Genomic DNA, 26,861 nt, shown 5'->3' on the forward strand with positions numbered 1-26,861 from the left:
TGCATAAGTAGGCTGATTCAGTGAAGCATTGCTACACAGCACACATGCAATAAGCAGTTAGTTGCCCATGTCAGGTTTCTTGTACTTTTATTTTAAATTAAAGTACTGATAAAAGTCTGGAGCGCATGAAAACTAACTAGGTGAAATTCCAAATGTGTATTTTATGGTATTTCACCTGCAAAAAGTTGGCAGGTCTCTTCAAGTCACGTGACATGACTTGAGTATTGCTTTGTGGGAATTTCCGTCAGAAGGACTATTTTCACTTGGAAAGTCTACAAAAAAGCATGAACCTAATCATTTTTCTAATTCCTCTTCCTTCAAATACAACAAAAACAAAACAACCACCCTTTTTCCTACTTTCCCAGAAAAAGTGTTCTCAGAAAAAAAAAAACATATCAAATAAAAAAAAAAGTATCTAAATTTACTTGCTATTAAAATCTTAATACAAGCCTGCTTGGGATTCAGCTAGCATGAGTACTTTACTGTCACTTCACAGGCACCAATATAAGCTTCCAAAATAAACTGGCACACAGGTTTCTGAACATTTCCTATACATGAAGCATTTTGTATGAAGCACGCTGATCTCCATCCACATTGTGCTTTTCATTGCTATCCTAAAGCGGCATCAGCCTGGATTGCTATTTTCACGCCACTCAAGACAGGAAGGTGCAGGATGACTGGAAGGAGAATCCTCACATGACCTTCAGCTCAGAGTCCAGCACACTTACAGTGCTGTGGTGCAAATTCAGAAGTATTGTTCAAATGCAATGCGCCCTCTGGGGCCACAAAGTCAGACCAAGGGTTGACAGCAACTTAGCAGAAAGCTCAGCGTGTTCACGATTTGTGGCTACACATGTGAGTCTGTGCTGGGGCTCTTCAGCTCCCAAAAGCAGAAAAAGTTCATGTTCCAACAGGTCTCTGCCCCCAACACAAAAGAAAACAATCTGCAGAGAAGGTCTCGTGTGGGCAGCACAGAGAAAAGCAGCTCTTAGGGTTTGATTCTCACTTTCATTTTATAGCATCAGGTATACCTCCAAATTAGTCAGGTTACTAAAGATTTGTCAGAGCCATATATCTTTGTAAGTAATCATTATTATCTCTCATTTTCACTAACAGAGATAATGAATATACATTGTTACCATTAGCAGGAAGATAGGTGAAAAGCTGGTACTGGCTTCTCTTTCTTTTTCCATTGCAGACATAGAAGTTGACCTGAACAGGGCTGGTAATCCTCTGATTGCGGAAAGGTGGTATCTCAACCACCAATGAATTCTGCAAAAGCAACAAATCAGAAAGTCAAGGCATGACTAAGGCAGTTGAGCTGTACAATAGTATCCACATGTTAACCCCGAGAAGGAGGAGCCCAGGCTCACAAGGAGGAACCCACTGTCTGCAGGGCAACTGGTGGGCTTCATGGGCAGGGATGGCCTCCTGCCGTCCCCAGTGTCCTCTGTGCCAAGGACTGTAGAAGCAGGGAAATAAGATTTTAGCATGGCTCAGGTCTTTACAAAATCACTAGCCTTCACCTCTTCCCCTTGGACAGCAAATACAATACCGCATATGGACAAGGCTCTATCCCACCTGCCTCTGACAAGAATCTGGGACCACAATCAAATCATGGTCTCTAACTCAGCAGGAGAAAGCACAACCACTCGGCTGGGTAGTTATCCCCAGTATATCTCACCCTAACACAACTTCCATTGAAAGGAGAATTAGGACAGGCGTATGATTATTCAAATATTTCCATTTTCCACAGTGAAATGTTTTTTCATGTAACAACTCAGGACGTTTTAAGCTTGCTTCCATCTGCAGATGGAAGATCTTGCAACACCATCTAGTGCTACAGGAAGAAGGACTGGAGAGCCTGTAGATGATCTTCCATGTTAGAAACCAAATGCTCCACCACGGGGCTAAGAAATGACTTCGCTGCTAGGGCATCAGCTTACACAAATGCACAGTGAAATCTGCTATGACCATCAAAACCTCCCTTGGCACTTTTTGAAAGAATAAAAGGTAACACTCATCTTAGCATTTGGCCTGCATTCAGCTGAGGTCTTTAAATTGTTTGCCTGCATGTCTCCAGCAGGTTTGCAGCTAACAAACTGTTGCATATTCCCGCAGAGGTGAAATAGTGGCCATATTTCCCGCTTATAGTCATGGCTGAGGGAGCCACGCTTCTCCAACTGTAGGGCTGATCTCCTGTGAGGGGACTCACATTTCTTATGCTGACAGTAAACGAAAGCCAAGGAAAATGATCAGAAATTGCTTTGGGAGCAGAGGGAAGAACTGACCCAGCAAGACAGAAGATGAGCAGACGGGGCTGGCCCATCCCAGACAATGAAAAAATATTTTCCAAATGGTCTCTCCTATTTTCAGGATGGCTTCCAATGAAGGCTTTTTACCCCGCACTCCCATTAAAGAAAGATTTCCAGGAGGGGAGGCCTAAGAACTTGTTCTGTTTCAGTGGGGAGACACAGTGCCAAAGCCTTGGAAATCCCTCTTTAGTAACAGTGCTGGAGAATGCAAGATACATTTTTCATCTTGATGTTAAAATATTTAAGGCAGACTTACTGGCTTGCACATTTCTTTGTCGGTTTTGGCTTCCATTTCCCACACATGGTGACCATCTAAAAGACAAAAGAAAAAGATATCTAGTTCCGTCCTTTTTTCCTCTCCCAAGCCTCCAAAAGAACGACTTTTGCAAAAAAATCTCTTTGAAGGGACACTGCATATATGAAAACCAGCTCTCAAAATGCATTGACCAAGCATTGCCCAACCAATAGGCCATCTGGGTAACCCGCGACGGGAGTCCATTTAGCTTTTTTGAAGGGGGGAACCACAATCCAGAGTGCATGATACTGCAATGGGGGAAAGCCACTGGGATTTTATTCTGCCACTAGTTTGGACAAAATACACAACTGTTCTACACCTTACTTTCCCAAACTTTCAGACAAAAATACTGCTACCTATGAGGCCTTTTGATTACTACCTATGCAGTAAATCATATTCAACATTAAAATTAAACAAAAAAAAACCCCCAAAGTAGTATTAAGGTAGCTCCTGAGCCACACAGTATTTCATTTTAATACACTGCTAGCCTGCCTTGTCATAATTGTGCTGCTTGGATCAAAAGGCAAGGTCATAGGCTAGGAAACATAGCTTTTCACTCCATTTTAAAGTTAGTTTAGCTCAGCTACGGTGGACTCACCTACAGTTTTCTGGAGCTGCTTCTAGTGGTGTGTTGGGTCCACCTAATTTACTGTAATTTTTATTTTCAAGCAAACCTAGATTTAAGCTGCAGCTACCACTTTTCCTGGGGACCCGTCTTTTGGAAGAAATTGGTTTTGTCTGGTCATTTTTCTTGTGCTTCACTGATACAGAAATCACTGGTCAATAACAGGTGTTTTTTTCTTCCTTGCGGCTTCAAAACTCAACAGCAAAGAAATTAGAAAAATAATACAAAACCGAAGGTTTCCATTCTGCAGGCCTAGAAAAACACAAACGTGTATGAAAGGCCACAAGCAGACTGCTGTCTAAGTTGGGCAGCAGGGACACATGCAGCTTCATGAGTCCCAGCATTGTCAGATGTCACCGGAATGAAAGGGAAAATGAGACTTTATGTCATCTCTTTTGTATATTTATTGCAGCATCAGGAGGTGCAAATGCAAATATTAGCTATTTTGAACTTCATCACATAGACGTGGGCCTGCCTTAGAAAAACAGCTCTCGGCAAGGTAAAAGAGTGAATGCACTTTTTCTTCTCTCTTCACTTTCATGGCCAGGATGGAGGTGACGCATTTAGAACTGCCTGATTTATTACAAATGTCTGTAAATAATATTTTTGTGTACGGCCGTCCTACTGTGAAAGGAATGCTGCTGAGGGACTAGCCCTGGCGATTGTTTTAACGTCCAAAACCCCTTTCTTTTCAATGTATGGAAAGAAGAGCAATGTGAAAGCTGCAGCACAAATAGCACAGTGGATTTGGCAGGTCCTTCTGTAGGAAACAATTAGCAGATCTGCCCTTAGTTTCTTCCTATGTTTGAAATTGTGACGCTGGAGAAGGAATCCCTTTAATTGATACTGCCACGTTCAGCTGCGGGGAGAGAAGGAGCAGCCAGACCATGCTTGAGTCTCCTTAACGATGCCTTTTGAGAGCGCCAGAATTGAAGCAGACTTCTCAGGAGGACTGGCAATCACTTCACAATTTATCCAACAGATGCTTCCCCCGAGCTGTCAGTAGAAAAAAACTGACCAAAATTCTCCAAGCCAGGACACATCCCTTGTCTGGGAGCAGCTTCCTTTACCTCCTGCCCCTTCCCTATAGAGCCCCTGTAGTGCTCCCTTCCCCCCTCCCAATTAATTCAATCAGTTGTAAAAGGAACACAATACCGACACTATCACACATTTTGCAAAGTCTAGGAACTTCTGCTTTGTAAGGGGTTTGTTGGTGGTTTTTTTAAAATCTACAGACGTCCAGACTAGTAGTTAACATGTGTTCAATTTGCCTTTGTAAATGGATTACCAGAAGTTCAGGTTTTTTGCTATGTTTAATTTCTACTTCGCAAGACGAATGATCTGATTCAGGTTTCTGTTTTTTATTTCCTGACAATACTTCAGTAAAATTCAAAATGACTGCATCTCTAGCTAACCTTTCAATTACTTCACGCAGCACTGCCTTTTGCACTTTTGAAATTTTTATGATGACAAAGAGAGCTTGTTCAGAAATATTTTAAATGCTGTAATCTAAACTATTAGGAAAATAAAAATCGAGAGCTGTGGCTCGTCTTTAGAAGCTAATAAGAACAATACGGGTTTTACTCCAAGAAATTCCCTTGAGACTGTCCAGACCATCGCAGCTAAGCGACTAAGGGGAAGGGGAAGAAAGGGAAGAAGTAGGGAATAGACAACTCATTAACAGCTAGTGACATTTCATTTAACAAAAACACAGGGAGGAAAAGTTGTTATGAAGCAGAGACAAAAAAAAAAAAAAAAAAAAAAGACAATTCCTCATATTACGTCTGGTGAACCAAGAGGGAAATCTCAACGCCCACGGACTGGGACCAGCTCCAGGAGGGAAACCTTAGACCACTACGTCAACCTCTTACAGTAAACATGTTTTGCAGGTTTATACAGTTCAGCTGAAATTTAAAAAAAAAAAAAAAAAAGGGAAAAAAGGGAAAGAGAAAGGAATAATGGCTCCGGAACAGATTGTGGGAGCCTGGTGCATCAAGACATCTGCCTGCACTGGAGAGAACGGGTTTGCCCCCAGTGCCCATACGCTGGGGACCCTGGCGAGCAGGCGGGATGCCGCCTCCCGTCAATGTGTGCTGGAGGAGCGAGGGCTGCTCGACCACAAAAGTTTCCATTGTACGCCTGCCACATCTGCAGCAGCCCGCCTGGTTCGGGGCCCGAGGCAACTCCCTCCTGGCCGCCAGCCAACCAAAGTACACCAGAGCAATTTATACCTTTCCAAAATGCAAATAATTCAAATTACAGACATAACACAAAGCTGAAGCAGACACATTTCAGGCATTCCCGTTAAAGTTTACTCTCTGGAATTACCGTACCCAAATGGGCAGTTGTTATACAGGGAGGGGGGGAGATGGAGGCAAGAGAGGAAGGAGAGGAGGAGGCAGGGAGGAAAAGGGAGAAAGGAGAAAACAGCTTTTCCAAAGGTCTCATTTCATTCCCTTTCATTTTGCTATTTACTTTTACCAAGTAATAAGAAGTGTCTTCTCCAAACCAAATGCCTGGCTTTGTTTGGGCGTTTTTAAGATTTATAGTGCAATATTTTGAACAGAAAGACATCTCTTAATATAGCTAAAAAGTTGTGTCAAGGTATTATACTGGATATGTTTTATTTTGTTTGGGTTTTTTTTCTTACAAAAGGAAAACAAAGGGAAATAAAAACAAAACACAGAACCGCAGGTCAAAAGCCCTACAGAGTCCCCGACAGAGTGCCCCGCTCCCCCAGTGCTAGCAGCAGCAGCAGTTGACCGGACAGAGCCAAGGCTTCACCTGGGGACCCGTGCCAGGGCTGGAAGAAGGACCCTCAAATCCCTCCTCTTCCGAAGAGGCAGCACAGGAGTGTGGCAGTGCTGGGGGGAGCAAGAAACCCCTGTTTCGCACGGGCTCTCCGACGGCACCCAGGCTTGGCACTGCACTGACAGGTGGCCATCAGCGCTGCCGCCAGCTGAAGACACCGGGTTTTGTCAGGAAGCCTGACATTTACAGACCGATCGCTGTTATTTATAGCCATCTTTGCTTTGGGTGCACTTCACCATCAGCCCCCTTCAGCCTTTTTTTTTTTTTTTTTTTCAGCACTGTGACACTCGGAGCACCTGGGATTGCTAATGACGAAAATACCGTGAACGTACCACATTACGTGGGGTGGATTTTCAGCTTTGCAAAGCATAAACACCCTGTTTTAACATGCAGCAGCTGAACGGTGAATGGGCCTTTGTAGTCTGCTCTTATCAGCCGCTCGCTACAGCGTTAAAGGAAACTGCGCACAAGTCCAGAAGTAAAAATACTCTAATTCATCAGGGAATTCCCTGCAGTATGAGTCACTGAACGGCTTCCCCACCACACCCAGCTACAAGATTTCCACATAAAAAGGCACTGTAGAGGCCTGTTTTAACACAGAAGCAGCGTTAAAAAGTAGTTGTGTAAATCTAGCGGCATCAGTTATTCACACATAAAGCCTAGCAGACCACGACATATGGATTTTCTCCATGGAAGAGCAACACAAAATGCTGTGAAGACTTTCCAAAGAAATTTTCCTACTGTCTTTCCCTCCTCACTGCCTATCAGGACAGATCCCCCAGGGTTTCCAGGGCTGGCCTTACCTTTGTACCCCAGCAGTGCCAGGGGTTTGAAAGCTCAAAAACGTCAAACCACCAGAGTAACTTTCTTTATAGACCGATGGATTGCAGAAAGGGGAAAGAATATACAGTACCAAAAAAACCCCAAGCCTGGAAACTCAGGAGGGTATAACATCTGGCAACCACTTAAACCTTGCATCTATGAAACGGGCATAATGGGAGCGTTCAGATATATTTAAGCGATTTCACTTTACTACAGGAGGTTAAAACAGTCTATATTCTTTAGTAGTCCTTGTTCACTTGAGTTGTGAGAACAGACATTATCTAGGATTTCACTGCCTGTACACAGTGTACATTTTATACTCCTCCAGCCTGCGGCTCAACAGAGTTTGACTGCACTGGCTGGACTGTAAATCTGTATTTATATTCATATATTGTAAGTAAATGGTGAAACTAGCTCTACCCTCCCAAAGGAACCCACTACTTGATTAATGTGTTGTGAGATTACCCTAAACAATAATGCCTATATTATGTCCCAGATTACTTTAACATGTCCACAACAGGCAGGGCACAGATGCAATGCAGAATGATTATAAAGTGCAATTTTGAGGTGCTCTGCAAAGGTCGTCTACCTTCCTATTTGGCCCTGTTAATGCATATTCAAAATCCCTTAGGAGTGAAGGATTTGCAAGTTTTCTACCTGCACCCCAACCGCTTTTCCCTGGGAAGTACATTCACAGCACTGAGACGACTGATCCGTGAACAGGTCCAGAAGCAAAGGATGGGTTTCCAGCCAGAGAAGAGGATGAAGACTTAGGCAAAGTCTTGTCATTCAGGCTTAAGAGTCATCCAGTTTTGTGCAGAGATGCTATCAGCTTCCAAGCGCAGGGCGGGTTAGGCCAGGTCTGCGCCTGGGCTGGCAATGAGAGAGGCAAAAAGGTGGCTTCCTTGCTTGGAGAAGATCACTCCCCATGCCAGTCCTGGGCATGACCCACTGGCACTGTCTCACCTGTCGGCTGATATGCATTGGCATGGGTGTACTAGTGCCAGATTTCACTGCAGATGCAGCAGCCTTTCGGATCTGGGGATGCCACAAGGAGCCAGGGCACTTTTCTAGGCTGGTCTTGCAGGCATCTTGCTGTGAACAACGTGTCCCCAGTTGGACACCAGCAAGCCCAATAATCTGTGGGTGGAAGTCTATGCCTGTGTTTACACGCCAGTGTACAATTTAAAGGCATTTATAAGGAACAGGCTATAACGATGAACCAATACCAGCCAAGAAATTTGCCATGAGATGTACAGGGAAGATGGGGCAGGAAGAGAGCAAACATACTTTCAGAAATGCAGACAGAGTGGAGAGTAAGTATCTGCAATGTAAGCAGCCAGGACCTTTCATTCGACCACCTCAATGGCACTTCACCCTCCTGAGATCCGCTGTCTCTTAGGGCTCTGTGAGGAGGGAGATGCCTCAAGGTTGCATGTGTGCCCGGAGCCACCTGCAGAGCAGCTTCACCTCCTACTGCCGCTCCTCCTGGTGCCATGGCCTACCTGCTGCCCGGCACCTCACCCCCATCTGCCTCTCCAGCCACCTTCATCTCCCCTTTGCTCTTCCACTACTTTTTCTCTGAGACCACATGGCTGGTCTGATTTTCGCCTACTTTATTTCCCTCTTCCTTGCCAGGAAGATTCCAGCTGTTCTTCTCTGCCCTCCTCACAGCCTACTGTCCTGCTACAGAGACTTCCCCCATAGCTTTGTACACCGTCCCTGGCATGTCTTCAGGCATGCATCAGTCCATGCGCAGCAGGGTTCATGCATAACTGACCTATTTGTATTTCCACATCTAAGCTGCTATATTTGTTTCTGTCTCCTCATAAGCATTTTTGCAGCATTTTTTGCAGATTTTGTCCATTCCTTGAGCTATACATTTTTGCAGTACTGAGCTGAATATTACGTAGACTTAGGTGTGCCTGTTATGCATATGACGCTCTCAAGTTACTTTTTCTCTCTTTTTTACCTTAAACTAAGAATAAAAAAGTCATGCAGCAACCAGGTGATAAAAGTCCAGTACAAACTGTATCTTACAGTACTTTGGCATTTGTGCCAGACATGCGCTTCCTCTCCGGTAGCTCAGCTGGGCAAGCCAAAAGCTGAGGGACTCACTTTGCCTAAATGGTGAGCCTTTTTAGCTGCTTTTACCACAGTATGTCTAACAGACTTAATTATTCTGAGTTCAAGTGTTTGCAAATGAACTGTAATTTTAGTCCAGGTAATTAAAAGGAGGGACTGTGCTGACAACTGACTGATCAGGGTTCATTTTGAGCCAAAACCATTGGAATAATCTGCCAGATCCTATTTTCAGCAGAATGGAAGCTGGTTATGCAATTTGTGCTCTCTGGCACCTCCCCCTATTCAACTTACTGTTGGTCTGAGGGTTTTAATAACTCAGTAATTCCAGGTCTGAGACACTCAACTTCCAAGTAAAACTGCAGCTCAACATCCCTGCAAAATCTCTCTAGACCAGGCAGGTCGAACAAAGCACACCCAGCACAGCCACCCACCAGCAGCCATGACAATACTTCACTCTGTCTTTGGTTACATTCCTGTCATCTCCTTGTCTTCACAATTTTACTTTCCTCTGGGAATCTCTAGTAGGCTGAACCTGTGATTTTGCAGCTGAAAATGAGTAAAATATTCCTGACCCATCTTCTTCAGTCTAATCTGTCTCATATTTTCTCAGAGACTATTGGAGTAACAAACCTCACAGCCAGTTCCAAACTTTCCTTCCATGAACAATTCTTTTCCTCTACTTCTTCTGTGCTTGATGCCAACACCACCACCTGTACTATAGCTACTCCTACTTCTTTTTCATCTTAAGATGCTAGTTTGATCCAAATGCTTTCAATTCTTCCTTCTTAATTATTTTAAAGTCACAAACTCTTCATTTTTTTCTATATGGCCACTTCTCTTCTTCCAGAGACATCCCATTATGGCAACTACTCATGACTTTTTAGCAGAGTCTAAACAGTAAGTTTCTGAATGGCATTTTTAGATTTTTTACGTCTCATTGTCCCTCTCATGTCCCTTTTCTTGTTTCTCTTGTCCAAGAAGGTCAGGCTCAATCTTAGAGGTCCCTCCTTCTCTCCTCTGATTATCTGCCTTGACATCAGCCTCCCTGCAACAAGGCACACCTTGGAAATGTCTTATCTCTCTATTCCTGCAGTCTGTGCAGAGCCCACACTCCTGGAGCAGGCTCCTGGCAGGAGCTGCAGCACGTGAAGAGGAGCCTGCGCAGAAGTCGGTTCTCTGGCAGGAATTGCAGCTGTGGTCGACCCACACTGGAGCAGTTTGCTCCTGAAGGAGTGAACCTCGTAGACAGGACTCACACTGGAGCAGTTCATGAAGGACTGTCTCCCATGGGAGGGACCCACGCTGGAGCAGGGGAACTGAGCGGGGAGGAAGGAGTGGCAGAGAGGAGCTGTTATGGGCTGACCGAAGCTCCCGTTCACCAACTCCCTGGGCCACCTGGGTGGAGGAGGTAGAAGCTGGGAATGAAGGAGTGAAGATGAGCTTGGGAAAGGAGGAGGGAGCAAAGTTGTTTTTTAGTTTTGCCTTTGTTTCTCACTATGCTACTCTATTTTCGATTGGCAATAAATTATTTTCCCAAAGCAGAGTCTGGTTTGCCTGTGACAGTAACTGGTAAGCAATCTCTCTGTCTCTATCTTCACCCATGAGCTGCTTCATCTTATTTTCTGCCCCCGTCCTGTTGAGGAGGGTGTGAGAGAGAGGCTTGGTGGGAGCCTGGCAACCAACCAAGGTCAGCCTACCACACTGCTTTCCTCTACGGTCTTTAGGCACTGATTGCTTCATTAGACTCTCAGCTTTCTGGTAAGGGCTGTGATTTCCTGTATGTTTGGACAGAAGGTCCTACTGGAACAGTAACAGTAAAAACTATTTAAAATCTTGTGCTAGTTATAAAAGTTCAGAGACAAAGCTTTTATTGCACAGATACAGCTGCTTGAAGCCACTTAGTCTGGCAAAGACATGAAAGAATAAACATCAAGCATTCAGTCAGTTTCTGTAATAATTAAAATTTAGAGAATTACTCAGACAAGTTACTTTTAACTAGAGACCATATGGTTATTCCTTATTCTCTGTTGTCCACAGTAAGTATCTGTGATTGATTGATCTCATTCTTCACTGTGAGAGCAACACCCTGGATGCGGCTTGCTGCTGCTGATACCATCTCTCGCATATGGCTGCTGTCCCACTCTGTCTTCGCCATTCCCTAGACTAAACAGCCAGGAAAAACTGAAACGTGCTGACATTTCCTGCAAGCTACATCACTGCTCCTGCATGTGCGTGAAAGGGTTCCACCATCAAATGACTCCACCATTTGATGACACTATTTGCCCAAGGATATCTATTTCTGGGCAGTGGCCAGAAACCCCTTCAGCTATCAATACATCTCTAGGAAATAGGTTCAGGTGACCTTCACATGAACTCTGTGCTCCCAACTTGTATGCCTTTGAAGTTTCCAGTTTATCTAGTTTCCAGAATTTTTAACTTCACTGCGCATGAGTCAGCATGCAACTGCTCACTGCCAACTGGAACGTGTGTCCTGAACTTGGATAAACAGACAGATAAAGACAAAATTATGTAGTATCTGTCCATCTGACTAGAGGGGGAAAGGGAGTTTTGCCACTTGCTTATTTATTATGTGAGCTACAGTATGATTACCAGTGTGAAACATGACCCCTTTTTGGCCAGTTGCCCCCCAAACTGTGACTGCTACTGGCAATGGAAAGAGCAATGGAAAGATCTCTGAGAATGTAAGATCTTTTACCAAATGGAGCTCCGCCAAGACTCAGGTCACCCGTCTCCACATCACATCACATCACGTCAAAACAGACTCCAAACCCATATCTCCTAAGTGTAGCTGAGTCAAACCAAAAAGCCCACATGCTTCCCCTACACATCCATTCCATCCACATGCCACTCAAATGTTTTGTCAACATATCATTTTCCAGAACGTTTTTGTTAAGTTCTCCTGAAGCTAAAATACTGCACTTGAGTTACTTATCACACAACAAGGTAACTCTTGCTCACACGACATACGGGAAACATAACTGAATTTCTCAGACTGACATTTGTACCTTAAAACAGCAACTGATTGATTCTAATCTTTGCCAGACAGTGAAATTTGAGAGGAACAAAAAACCTGTGAAATGCTTGAGTGGACACTTAAATTCATCCAGCTTCCTTCTTTTCCATATCACATTTACTTTGTGCAAACATTTGGCTGACCAAGCCTGACCACACATCTAACAGGAGGCAAACCGTAAGTTTTCCCATCTGAAATACTAACTGAAAAGAGTGATTTCCTTTGGCATGTACACCAAAAAAATTGGTGATTTCACCCAGCTATCTTTCATCTGCTCTAGTGTAACTATTACCACACCACGTCAGCGCCTTCCTGTTCTGGAGCAAAACCTGTTCCAGCAGGGAAGAGGAACAGTTTTGATAGAAAAATCCATTTAACAAAATAAAAACAAAAGCAGAACGAACAGTTTGAAGCAATAACTACATCTGAAAAACTCTGTAATTGTTTGAAAATATTCAAAAAGAGAAAAATCCCTGTAGGAAATGTTGCTTAGGTGCTGCTTATTTCTCTGTCTTTCAGGAACTTGAGTTTCAAAGGCTTTGGGCACAATAGCTCAGGATATTATGCAGTTAGGTTACAGAATGTGTAGGTGGTAGGATCACTGTTGATTTGAAGGCCGAGTAATTAACAACATGTTCAAAAGCACTGAAGTCTGTAAGCCTGGAGTTACTCATAGATACAGCGTTACAAATTGTGAACTCTATTAATGTCCATCAAAGAGAGTGACGCATCTTCAGGGAGGGGCATTTGTCAGAAGGAAGCTCAAAGACAGGCCTTTGACCAGGACAAAATGGCCCTCAATATTAACAGCCTAGAATCAGAATTTCAAAGTCAGTGTTATTTGAGAAACTAATCCTGTAGTGAAGTTGGGTGTTACATTTCTGCCTTTCGCTCTTGCCTTGAGCTCTGCTCACTAAGCACAGAACCAAAGAAATGGGTTTGGAGCTTTAACTTAAGTAGTGAAAACTCAACTGAATGATAATTAATCATAGTGCACCAAATATCTGTTTCTTCCCATAGATCACAACTTCCTAATAATGAAGATTTCGGTCAGTTTAACCTGATCTCTTAGGTACACCTAGACTTGGCCAAATCCGTGAAGTCCAGAAATACCTGAGCTAGTTCCAGTGCCAAAACCATTCTAGCTACAGAAGTAAAGAGTAATTTTTGAGCAAGGAGCAATTTTCAGATTAGATTAACTCTTTCAGATCTTAGTGCAAGACTCTTTCTCAATTCCTAAGTATCTTGGGCAACACTACAACATCCTAGAGCATGTCAGGAAGACATACCCGTAACTTTCCTCTGCTTTGGTGCTTGGGATATTGGCTTTGCGTCTCATCAATGAGCTTTCACTTGTCAGTTACAGGAAACATTTTGTAAACTGAGTGAAGAGAAAGTAGGATTTTTCCACCACACTCAGTTTTATAGATCACTAATCATAATCTACTCGAAGCCAGCAGTCTGGTGATTTCTGTTAGGCTTTTGTGCTGCTTTGAAAACAAATATACAGTGTTTGCAGAAGTTGTTACCAAAGAAAGGTAGCTGACAGATAGATAGTCCTTAAACATATTCTCCAAACACCTCTGCATATTCTGAACTTCCCTCAAGATTTTTGTTGCCTGGTACATTTATAATCTAGAAATTAAATTAAAAGTTTTAAAAAGATAAGTAAATAAATCAGTGTCTCTTACTACAATTCCAGATCCCAATCCATGCTCTTGCAGATGCATGTGTTAGACAGAAAACATTTTGTCCCTCCTAACCAAACACCTCCTCCCATAGCTAACAAACATCAATTTCATTTCATCCACTTTTGTAACTCAAACGCACACCTTGCCTCCACGGTGAATACTATCAAGGGCCCTTGCCGGTAAAAGGTTGCAGACTTTTTATATTTTAGAAAGTACTAATTCTGATGAAAAACTGATTGGTATTGGACGACCTATACCTAGCACCCAACAACCAGGACACGCAGACTCACGAGACCCTTTTGAAACTCAGGAAAAGCGAGGCATGACGACAAAGAGAGACAGAAAGTGAAAGAAGATAAGATAAACAATTATTAGTGTAATTTGTAAGAGACAAAGTCATCACGGGACTCCTCAGTCTAAGGAAATTCTGTATTTGAAAGACTGAACCTCTCAAAGCACTTTCAGCAGTCACATTTTTACTACCACTAGGCTTCCTGGACGGTCATTTTATACCATCGTTCATCACCGGAAAATATGGTCTGATGTGCAAGCAATAAAACATTGACCAAAATCCCATAAAATAAAGACTCATTTCAACACATGAGAACTTTTTTACGGTACTGTAAAAGGCTTGAGCAAATTTTAGTCCAGTTCTGAAAAGACTCATTATTTATCCAAAGGGGTGCCTTCTGCCTGAACGATGGACCACACTGTGAGGGGTTCTCCTTTCAGGAGTTCCTCACAGTGCTCCTCCCACTGTCCTTTCAGTGTGCCTTCTTCCCTCGATGCCTCATTCCTCCTCTGTGAGACACAGAGTCACAGGGCTGCAAAGTGTATTTTGCTGTGTTTCATGCGCTTCCCTGCTAAAAAGCAGCCAGTAAGGGGTTAAGCTGAAAGCACCACACTGCTGCCTCCCAGGCTGAAGGATTGATTTGATCATTCTTCAGGGATTCCCTCTTGTATGAGTCACTGCTCAGACAGACTCCCCACGCTTGGAGGCCAGGATAATGCCATTCCTCCAGAGACTACAACAGCTGAGGGCTAGCCCTGAAGACAGAGAGCTTGGGACTCATGCTTGGAAAAACATTCAGGGGACCACAAAGCACTAGGCAGACTTAAAGAAATTATTCAGACAGAAGGGGAAAAAAAAAAAAAGGCAAACAAAAAGTGTTCTCAAACTCTTTGCGTTAACCAATTAAGTATGCAGACTAGCATGAATTAGACAAGCTCCCAGAGACTGCCTTCCGGCTTGGGGACTCTGCCCGAGTGAGGACTGAAGACATGAGCTCATGTAGTATAATATTTAAATTTTATATAAAAGATACATTCTCTTTATGAGTGCAATGATTCCTGTGATCTATTACTTTGTAATAGCTGCATTTGGCTACTACCCACTGGGAACGTGATTAACATTTTGAATTCAAAAACAAAAGTGGTAACAGCAGCAAAACTAATGACTGTCTCCAGCTAATCTCAAAAGTTCATAACCAGCTTTCTAAGAGAAAGAGAAACTATGCTGGTGTTCCCTCTCTTGACCTACTTTCATAAACGTGCAAGAGCTGAAAGGGAAAGAGACACCACGTGCTGATTTTCAGAGGTGAAGGCTAGTAATGCTTGTTCATTTGACGTTAAATACAGTGACTCTGCTCAAAAACCAAGCTGGAGCAGTTTGCCAGTAAGACAATGATGCATCGCGCTTGTTTGTTTCCAATACATCGAGCTGGCAGGCAACATAGACAACTCATCACAGAAGCCCTAGAAATTGCTCAGCCCAAATCAGCTGGCAACTTTCCTTTTTGTGTGTCATTCCTAGTGACACGATTGCAGCTCCTGGAGATGTTGAACACTCTCGACTTTTAAGGCTCAGGCCCTGCAGTGTACCTCCACAAGGCAGTACTGCCCTGCAACCGCAACAGATCTACCATGACACTACTAAAACCAGGCAGGACAGTTTCAGATCAGACCTTTCAATACTGACTTAATGATCTTGATTACTCTTCAATGATACCAGCTCACTGCCTGACTCCTGCAGCTTGCGCCCCACTCATGCCAGGGGGAAGAGTGCAGCGGAATCTCTGGTGGTGCTTTCATGTAGAAGAGACACTCCTGAACTGGTCCATCCTGCAAAATCCATGCATCCAAGGAGTTCACCCCAGTTTTTCAGGGCGACAGACAAGGCCTTTTGATCACTTTCTTCCTCATCAGCACAGCCAGTGTGCAGCAGTACTCTCCTTCATCTCTCACACTGTTTAAAAAATGTCGCTTCTATAAACTATTTTCCATCTATATGGTGTCTTTGTGCAGCCTCAAATTTATTTTGCTGGAGGGTGATATCTGTCTAGTTAAGAAGTACAAGCCTGGCCCTGTTTTCCATTTTTGTAATTTAAGGCTATACAGTGAATGTCCTGCTTTCGGTGTACTTAATGCTAAGGGAGACAGTGTCCAAATCCCCACTGTGGTACCTGCTGGTGGGCAAGTAGCATCACCATCATAATCCTTTGGGATGCGACACTTAAAATTTTTTCCAACTCGATAAAGGAAGAGGACAGAAAATAAGTATGAAGGAAAGCACCTTTTTAGCATGGTTTCCTTCCTGTAATTAGACAGATCAAGGACTTTGCTCCAGACATGTCACACTAATCCACTTCTGTGCAGCGAAGGAAGTTTACATATGAAGTAGACAGTCATGTTCTTCCCTCCCCTCATGCTACGCAAACAGCAGAGTTCTGTTTTTGTTTTAATTGCAATACCACCTTTTTTCTTTTTTTTTTTAACTTTCTTAAGAAACAAGAAGGGTGTTCTCCTCATCTCACAGCCACAGCCCAATCGGTGCTGACTGGTTCTCGCCAAGGAGCTGGGGCCCTACCTCTACCCCACGCACACTTTCGGTGACTTAAACCACACCAACCCGGGACTCCACTGGGGAACTTCAGGGAAGTCTTCTGCTCTTCCCCTGAGCCCACTGAGCTCGCACTGACTCAGATGTCTTCACCTCCAGAGTCATTCCTGCTCGCCCCGCCATCCCTTGCATCAAGCCTGGCTTCCTGCACGGCTGGCAGTGGCCATGGGCAGGGGAATGGCACGGGAACCTTGTGTACATGGAGGGTTAAACAGGCGCAGTGTCACAGCCAGCACTGTCCTGTCAGCCTGAGGAGAGCCCAAGACTGTTTAAAGTTCAGGGGGGGGAGTTCAGCCGGCAGCTGAAGAATCCGTAGCTTGTGCCAGCGCCACGGAAACCCTTTCCAAAACAAGACTCAAAACTACCCGTAACGATCTGGTTTCAGAGTCTGACTTTGACTCACATCTCTTCTCCTACCACCTTTTCCCGCAGGGGCATTCATGCATGTTACGCATTGTCACCGCGTGACCCACCGCTCTGTTCCTGCAAACAGCCCACCGCTCCTCCAGACACCTCCTGCTCCAGCCCCAGCTCCCACCACAAGCAGCTTGCCCTGCTTCAGCCTGTTCGAGGACCGTCCCTGGGAGGACCAGTCCCAGCACCAACGCACTGCAGGAGCAGCGCCTTGCAAGGGCGGAGCAGGTGGCAGTCCTTCCCCGGTCCTCAAGGTACACCAGAAATATCTCCTTCAAATGAATGCACGTGCGCTGCAGGTCCTCCTCAGCCAGCGGATTGGAAATGCCACTGGTCTCGACTGCCACAGAAGGAGACAGACGTGCACATACACATCACCAGCAACACCACTCCCTCTTCCACAAATTACAGAAAGGTTTAACAAGATGCACCACCTTACAAGTTTCATGGGGACATGCCACCTGAGGTTTCAAACACCTTTCACAGATCCTACCCATTACAGCCATGGTTTGCTACAAAAACAAATGCCCAATTTCAACTTTCAATGTAGCTATTGTCTACCTTTAACTACACCTGCCATAGTGTGAAACCTCAGCATTAGGCACAGCTCAGATCACTTTCCCAGCTTTGCCCAGTGACATGGAAAAAATATTACATGCAGAAGAAAATGTCATTACCATATTTATGCTTTCATCATTTGGCAGAGATTTTAAAACAGGGGGAAAAAGGCAGACGGAAGTCCAGATTGAAAAGACATACCTGGTGCTTTCTCCACAAAGATGACTTTGGAGTCTTGCAGAAAGTTATGGCCAGTCAGTATCATTTTTTTCCCTCCAATAACAGGAAAGCTGTCAGTACTTTGCTTCTCCACCAGAGGCAGTTCTTGGGCAGATCTCTGAGCTGGAGAGTTATAAAGAAGATTAAAAAAAAAAAAAGGCAACCACAAACACACACACAAAAATAAATAAATACTGCATTAGTAAGTAACTTAATGACTGCATTAGTAGGTAACTTAATGCTTACTCTCATAAGCTAAGCTGAGTTTGATACAGAAACAAAGAAAGGTCAGAAGGTTTGCAGCAAACATGGTTGGTTTTCAAGCACCTTGATCGTAAATAATAGGGTTATCAAACATAGCAGGACAGATTCAAAAGGCTCACGAAGAACAAGCCATTTTAAAACTCATCTTGATCTGTACTGTATCAAAAAGTATATTTTAATTGAAATTTATTTATTTAAAATATTTTTTTCTTATGTTATCAATAACATATATGCCATGTGTTTACAAGGCACACGTGACAAGACAACCATCCATGTCCAAAATGTGTTTCAATCACTAAATGCTGTATCGCCAATTCTGCAAACTGTCTTGCAGCAGCAGCAGCAGCAGCAGCCATGGGCCTCACAATGCAGCGCAAGTTCACAGTTTAGAGAGCGTATTTCCACCAGCACCTGAGTGCCAAATCACACGTGGATCCATGCAAACAGAATCCGGTATTCTTGTGGCACATATTTCATCCCCCCCAACTGGGACATGGAGCAAACGTGTCTGTGCTTCAAGGGATGACACGACATTTTATCCAGATTACATGGTTCCTCCTGGTGTCACATGCACTAAGAGATGCATGAAGTTTTTGGCACCAGCTTATTCCACGTTCTGCACTGGAAATAACACTAGCACTTATTTTTTATCCTGTTTTCCACTCCTTTCAGGAGGCACATAGCATGTTTTTGCTTTTAACACAACCATCAAAACTGTAGTTCACGGATACAAATCCAATTAAAAAGCAATTAAAAAGCTCTCATTAATTTCAACAGGACCAGGATGAAACCATGACTCCTCATGATTTTTGCTTTGCCTCTTAGCCTAGAACCTGCCCTTGAATCAGAAACAAAGAGGAAATTGTTCCTCTCATACATATCCTGGAGAGAAGACAGGGCTATATGCCAGTCAGCTTGCTATAGGTAAGGAGGCTTTTCTATTCTTCATAAATAACATAGGCTTATCTTACTGTAACTCCTCCCTGCCAATGCTCATTTTTTTATTTAAATGAATGACTGTGAAGGAGAGAAGCTGTCACTGTTGGCTAACAGAATTACCCTTTCCTACAACTTGTGCCTCTCTCGCAGACACAGACTACCAGTGCGGCAGCGGTGCTACCTCAGGCACGGTTCTGAAAGTCTGTCACCAATGACACTGCTTTTGCAAGAGGAATGCAGGGATGCTCTTTCCTGCAGCCTCTCTATTAACAATCCTTGAAAAAGCACCATGCCTCCAAGAGAACAAATGTTGACAGGCTCCAAGACCTGCCAGACACATTGTGTGGGACTCCAGCCTGGCAATGATGCAGGGACAAGTGTGGCTGGCAACCCTCGAGCATGCAAGGGGCTAGGGATGGTCAAGCCTTCCTCCCCATCCCCTCTGTTCCCCATCCCCAGAGCTCACCCCACACATACCCACCGGATGTTAAATTACTCCCTACCCTGTCAGCATCAGAAAGATCCACTTTGTGGAATCCAACAAAACCTTAAAAAAAGTCAGGGTTTTTTTGGTTGGTTTTTTTTTTTTTTTTTTAATGCAGCTGACCGAATCAGCAATGGGAGTAAGACTGAAATTCAATTTCCACCACTCCTGGAGCGTTAAAGCTACATGAAGCAAATAGGTTTTGTTTTGTGTGTGGGAGGCTGATGAGGCTTACGGAGCAACAATGATATAGGTGTCTTTGGAGGGTGCCTCAGTGTATCTGATAAAAAGCAGCCTGTTCAATCAAAGAGACCCCAGTGTGGGAACCTGGTTTCTGGAGGTTTTCTGAAGCTGCAGGCAGCTTGTGCCAGTGTGTCAGCTCTAGTTTACTGCTAGCTCCACATCAAAGGGGTTGGGGTTTTGTTTGCTGGTTTTTGCTTTGTGCTGGGAAGGCAGAGAGTGAACAGGACATGATAGCTGTTTTCCAAAACTCCCACAGCAGTTACCTGTATGATAGGGAATCACAAAAAAAAAAAAAAAAAGCCTTGTCGCTGCTAGGTCTACTATTAGTTTAAGTGCACTCTAGCTTTGTTTTAAGTGCATTCTTTCCTATAGAAATCAATGCACAAAGCTACATATTTTTTTCCAAGACACAGGTATTTTGCCTTCAGTATAAATCACATGCTTTTGGAAAGCAGATTAAGGTTCACTGACTCGACAGGCAAAGCGAAACCAATGTATAAGCACATCAATGGACAAAGACTGCATGTGGGGTGGCACGATACCCAGCAAGAGAAGGATGTTTGTTGCTACTTACAGCACTCAATGGGGTTGGAGGCTACTTGCAAGGAGAGGGTCCTGCCATTGGCCTGCGGGATATGAACCCTGAAGACCAGCCGCACACGCGTGTTCTTCCGACCGATGTCCGTCTCTCCCTTGCGCAGTTCAATGTCAGAGTTTCGGAGCTTTAATATCCCAGCACAGTCGATGCTACCCAAAAGGATACACAGAGCAATTCAATTCATTTCAAGCAGATTTCAGGAAGACACGAGCGTGCAACATCCTCCCTCTCTCCTGTACATCCTTCTTAAAAGTCTGAGTCAGACACAACCCAATGACCAGGCTGAACACGGCAGACTTTGTTAAGCCTCATACTTGCATCCACAAGTGGTTAAGTTGGGGCTATCTGTAGCACCAGGTAGTAGCTGCTGTTGAGCACACAAATTTAGGATGTTACTTCAGTTCCCAGAGGAAGAAAATCTAAAAGATCCTTCCTCTCCAACACATCCTGTAAGAATGGCACTTACAGATTAACCAAAGCCCAAAGAAATAGCGAGACTAGAAAAGTCAATGGGATGAGATGGTAGTGCACAAAGTGTTACTAACCCAGAATGCAAGGTCACTTACGATTTCACTTGTTACAGCCAATGTTGAGAAAAATCTGACATTACTTGTTATTCTAGTCCTGAAAATGCTTATTAAAGAGCACAGCTCTCCCTGAGGTCAGTTCTACTGTCAATGTGCTTGTATTTGAATGAGTTGGAAATACTCCCAAGCTGAGCATTGAGCTGAAGCTCTGCATGAAAAAAAACTAAACTCAGAATCCTCCCTCCACATTAGGAAAAACGTGCTTTTCGTCAGATAGAACTATTACTATTTCTGACCTCTCTCTCCTTTTTGTTAACTTTGGTTTTCTCCTGGATGAGTTTAAAAGTCAGGATTTTTGTCAAAGCAAATTTCAACAGAGGAAGTTCGAGAACAAAAGATATGTAACAAACATACACACTCAAAAACCCATACCTCTGCTTTGGTCACAACTATAAAGGCTACATGGCAACTTCTTCTGGGTACTGGTCTCTGGCATGCATTTTATTACACTGAGTAATAACCCCTCCAGATCTTTGAAGCTCTGTTCTGATGCAAACTGCATACAAGAACTATGGCAGCACGGTTTTGATCTACATTTTTTCTAAAGTATAGATTAACAAAAAGGCCCTTGCTGATATGATCAAAGAAATTAATGAAAGTATTAAAGCTTCTCAACAATGCGTATTAGCAGGTGAAGCCATAAGAATTATGAAATACTTGTACCCATGTCAAAATTCTACACAAAGATATGGAAGAAACAGTGCGCTTCTCAGTATTGCCTCTCCTATAACAACACTTGTAAAATAAATAAAAAGCATTTAATAAGTTCAGAGCCAATAAAGTTCAAAGAAGAAAAGCATTTAAATTCAGGCTTGTAAAGTCATGGACATTAAAATTTGAAGTCAATAGCAGTAGCTAAAGATGCAAAAGTTTAGCTTCAGTGTTTCACTGAATCAAGGCCTGAATACACAAAGTATGAGTGAGAAAGGTCTTTGGCTCCAAATTTCAATTCATTGTTAGTGCTACATGAGGTTTCAGACTACTGACATGTAAGGCTTATATATGCCAAAGCATTGTTTGTGTTCTTGAGAGTGCTCTACTACAATCTGGCACACATGTCACATATATTCAGCTTGGCCCCCAAACTGTGTAACTACCTTTATTCCAGGAAGAAAGATGATTGAAACGTAATAATGTTCCTAGATGGCCAAAAATGTTATTCAAACTGGATAAAAATTAAGGGCCAAATAAATATTGCGTGGGTACAAATTGGTGAAATTTCAACAACTTCAATGGCATCATGCCAGCTTACAATGACAGCAAATGAGGCCAATAATTTTGCAGGCTTGTCATGACTTTTAATACAATGCACTGGCAGAGGTCCTCAGGTCTTGAGTGATCACCCTAAGCCTGGCTGGTAATGCAGTTAAACACATTCTAGCTCTTCTAGTTATATGAGGCACTCCGGGGCATGTTGTACATGACACTGCAAACCAGCTTCTAGTAACGACTACATGCAGAAGGACTTCAGGTGTCTGATACCATTCTTCACTTCGTTAAGGAGTGGAAAATTGTATGAATAACAAGGAGTGAAACTGTGATTTTAGTAAGCTCCCTGGGATTTTGCCGTGGTATTTGGTTTGTTGGGAACAGGATTTCTGGCTTGCTGTCTTATCTACCTACTTATCTTACTATCTCCCTATACATACACACAAAGGTGCACGTATCTATATATAAATAATGAATACATTTACATTTATGTACACACTGAGACATGTACATGCATGCAAGCACACATAAATTACTCCCAAGGCAGACACCTCAGATAAGGGTTAGGATCATTCAAACACAGGGGGAGACAACCCAAGGGCTAGAATCATTTGAACAAGGGGGGCAGAGAGAACGGGATAAAATAATGCGGAAGGTCTCATGTATGTCACATACACAGAGGGATATTTGACCCTTTACACATATTCCTATAATGAAATTTACCTGTGTGTAGTGGACCTACAGGGCACTTAATTATCACTCAGACTCCTGCTAATTCAGAGATCCTTAGACATCCATGCCTGCTTTTCTGCGTAGGACTAAACTTACCCCAATTTGGTAACTCCAATTTGTAAGTTTTATCACCTTTACTCCTCTTCTTAGCTCTAGAAGCTTTGCTTCTAAACAAATCGCATGAAAAATGCTGATTTTTATTACGTAAGAAATAAGAGTGGTTTTATTCGTCTCAAAAAAACCCCACTACGGTACTTGGAAGTACTCTCTAAGAGTTTCCTTTGACATCCAAAGATGAATTTTAATAGGCCCTGTTCCTTGTGCATATAGGAGCAAGAGGTGTCATATTTAGAAACTAAATGCAGGAGCTGAGGTAGGAGATATTTACAGCTTGGTAACTGAGATACTTATTTTAAATGGCAAATAAGCACATTGGGTGAAACTCTAGAATGAAAGCAATGAGTTGTCATAAATATTTGTGAACTTCATTTTGTTGTTAAGCTGATTAGGGACAATTTGTCCCAGCAAAGTTGTGAAAACCTACTATTACAGAGAGAACTTAAAAAAAAAAATAGGAAAAGGAAAATCGTGTACAAAAAAAACACCCAAACAACACAGAAGTAAACCAAGTGGTGTGACCAAGGGGAAACGGCTAGGAGTGAGATACGGTGCCTGGGTCTTACAGTGCTCTCATGTTGTTCTCTGGAAGAAGTGGTATTTCCAAGACTTTGGTGTTGGAAAGTATTGTTTCGTGGCTGGTGGTGGAAACGGTCTTCCCGGTGATTCGATGAACCTGGTAGAAAGCATGGGGTCGCAGCAGGCGGTCGTCTGCAGTCCCAATGAACAGCTGTAGCGTGAGCGGCTCGCTTTCTAAGTAACCATGTAGCTGGCAAGAGAACAGAAAACACCCACTGAGCACCACGCACATAAACTGCGAGGAATCAATTAAATTTTTATAAGCAGGAGCGCCTAATTCAAGGAGAGAACTTGTGACAGGTGCTATGTGTTAAGTTCCCCCCTTCCATTTTTCCTGTAACGTCATATTGGTACAATAAAAAGGTGTACTCAGAAAATGCCTCATTATCCTGAAGGACCTGAGGCCCTTTAGACGGGGTGAGCTTTTGAACACTCCCTCTACGTCCATAGAAAACTTTGTACAAATTCCGCTGTGGCGTTCTGCAAAAATACACAATGAAGTCAATGTTCTCTCCCCATACTGAGGTTGGCAAAACTGAGAGTTTGCAAGTGGAAAGGACACACATAGCTCATCAATCCCCAAGCTTCCTGGGTCATCCCTCGTGTAGCAGCAGGCTGCTGCTCGGGACACGTCCCCTCATTAACTGATTTTTATGCTGGGAAATACCTCCTGGGACAGCGTGGAGACAGATCACATATACATGACTAGTAGCTCACCCTGTGTGTCAAATTCTTGTTATAATCGCACAAAAATCTCATTGAAGCTACTGGGCCTGACTTGAACCTCATCCATGTTACAGTGACTGCTCTGATGACAACAAGAGTTATTTCTGCCACAGGCTGGGGACAGAGCAGGAGCAGAGTCTGACCTCATCCCCACCATCTCCTGAAGAAGCCACTCCAGGTTCACGCTGGTGTGAAGGAGACCACGGGTGGAGCTGTCTCCAGACAGCTCCAACCTCTGCTTAACACTTTTTACCCTGGAGAAGAGAAGACTGAGAGGGGATCTCAACAATGCTTACAAATATGTAACGGGTGGGTGTCAAGAGGATTGGGCCAGACTCTTTTCAGTGGTGTGCAGCAACGGGACAAGGGGCAACAGGCACAAACTGGAACACAGGAAATTCCACCTCATCATGAGGAAACGCTTCTTTACTTTGAGGGTGACAGAGCACTGGAATGGGCTGCCCAGAGAGGTTGAGGAGTCTCCTCCTCTGGAGACATTCAAAACACACCTGGATGTGTTCCTGTCTAACCTGCTCTAGGTGAACCCGTTATGGCAGGGGGGTTGGACTAGATGATCTCTGAAGGTCCCTTCCAACTCCTTCTATTCTGTGATTCTATGTGATTCTGACACTGGGAAATGAGTCTCACAAAAATAGTTATCTTGCAGTAGTTAGCTGCGAAGCCCCATCCCAAGGGAATGGAGGATGCAGCAACTACAGGAGAGAGAAGCGTGGGCAAGGTGGGCTGTCCCAGGAGATGTGCCATCGCAGAGCAAACCTGCTCGCTTTCTTGTGGGTTTAGTTTCCTCTGCATATGGTTCATGTGGGTTTGGGCACGAGTTATCCACCATCACAGCACCATCACTAAATCTGATCAAAATTAGACCATTGTTCATAATTTGGTGAGGAGCAACATCTTTAATTTACGGTGCATGCAAGTCCAAAGCTAAATAAAGTACCACAGTGATCAATGCAGGAGAAAGGAAGGACGTTGTGCCTAGACACAACTTCTATCGCTAATTGGGCGTACTGCAGATTTTTCACCCCAGGCTTTGGTCAGAAGAGCCAAGAGGAAAACAGAAGTGCTTTAATTTGTCTGATTTGGTGTAGCGATTTTTACATCCTTACCTAAAGCATATGAATGCTGGGAGGACACAGAGACAGGAGGAAGAGGCTCATTTCCAGCACTCCAACATTTTATCAGCTCTGCAGTGCTGAGACACCACACGAAGGCAGCTTGGAGCCAGGGGTTTGTGATATGATTTAGGGAGTTACCGTATCAGCATTGTCAAACTGAAAACACACTAGTGGCAGTTTGAAAATCTGTGGTATCGGCAGAACGACAGAAAGAGAAAAGCAGAGCCAAGCCTGCGTGTTGCCTTCAGCAGGGTGCTGTGGGCTTCAGTCTCAGTTCAGCCCCACATGGAACACCCGCCTCCTAATGACACCAACATTAGGGCTAGGCTGCAAAAAGAGGGCTTTCTGGCTTTAACCTCCATAGCTGAAGATGCAGCCCAAGCTGCCAGCGGGCAATCACCGATGTGCCCCTGGCACAGCCGGTGGCCACGGGGAAGCCACCGTCCTACTCATCACTGCCGTTTCCCCCTGCCTCGCGGCCCTGGCTGTTCACTGCCACCACCGGCGCGAGCGAGCGGGGCTGGTGGAGTGACCTGGATTCGGCCCGGGCTGATCTCACCCTGCCTCGGCATCTCCAGAGCCTCAGCAGCAAAGCCAAGGTGACGGAGGAGATGGAGGGATATTTTTGATCACGAGCGGCACGCAGGTTTGCAGGGGGGAAAAGTAAGACAGTGTGACACACCAGCCGATTAAATTTCTATGCGTTACCAGCGGTCACTTCTCCAACTCGTCATGGATGGTGCTTTTTATGGAGAGTGTAAAATTAAAACAAACACATATTGAATTACAAGGCCACTTAAAGGGTAAAAATAGACTAGCGAGTAACTCAAACCTCAATTCAGCAAAAGCAAAATTGGTACTGAGGTACCCATATGTTTTACTGAATTCAGGCAAAGGGGTCAAAAAATGTTGATCTTGCATTGGGTTCTGCTATTTCAGGCTTTATCTTTAAACCTGAATTTGGCTGCTGCCATATCTCGTAACCTACTCCTGAATCTCAGCTTGTGCTTTTCCCACAGGTTTCCTACCAGGAGGCAATTGAACACCCAAAGTCCTCAGCTTTGCGTACCTGCCCTCCCCTAAGAAGTGTTCACATGCTGGAAAACAAATAATATATAAATAATCTCAGATGCATGACTTGCATTGTTTTTTAAGGCTTGTGATCTTTAAACTGAATTTATGTTTGGTTTTTTTTTACAGACCCTGTTGTACAGCCCTGCTGGGCTTTGCTTTGAATCCATTACCCACAATTATTTACTCCCTCACAGCTACTTCTGCACCTGAAGACAAATAGTTGCTACAGCACTGAACAAACATGAGTTTTCAAGAGCTGAAAGACTAACGTAATCACTACACAGTTGATTTTGGTACCCTCAAAACATGCAAAATCCTCGCTCTGAATTCACTCTAAGTTTTATTTCATATACTGCAGTAGGAGGCATCTGATCTCTGATACGTATTTCTCTGAGTTTTACCCAC

The 26,861-nt window shown here is 43.7% G+C and overlaps 1 protein-coding gene across 2 annotated transcripts in view; it reads right to left on the reverse strand.

The window, feature by feature from the left end:
• NFATC1 (nuclear factor of activated T cells 1) overlaps window positions 1-26,861 on the reverse strand; it is a gene marked incomplete at its 5' end in the record, with an annotated part of 119,706 nt that overhangs the window by 47,958 nt on the left and 44,887 nt on the right. For both annotated transcript variants that reach the window (XM_082479186.1, XM_082479187.1), the window contains 5 exons: window positions 1,140-1,272; window positions 2,572-2,627; window positions 17,751-17,891; window positions 20,273-20,445; window positions 23,508-23,710. In XM_082479186.1, the coding sequence (XP_082335312.1) occupies window positions 1,140-1,272; window positions 2,572-2,627; window positions 17,751-17,891; window positions 20,273-20,445; window positions 23,508-23,710 (706 nt within the window). The remainder of the gene's footprint in view (window positions 1-1,139; window positions 1,273-2,571; window positions 2,628-17,750; window positions 17,892-20,272; window positions 20,446-23,507; window positions 23,711-26,861) is intronic.

This window comes from Vanellus vanellus (genome assembly GCF_965231255.1).
Source record: "Vanellus vanellus genome assembly, chromosome: 2".
In the NCBI taxonomy this organism is placed as follows: domain Eukaryota; kingdom Metazoa; phylum Chordata; class Aves; order Charadriiformes; family Charadriidae; genus Vanellus; species Vanellus vanellus.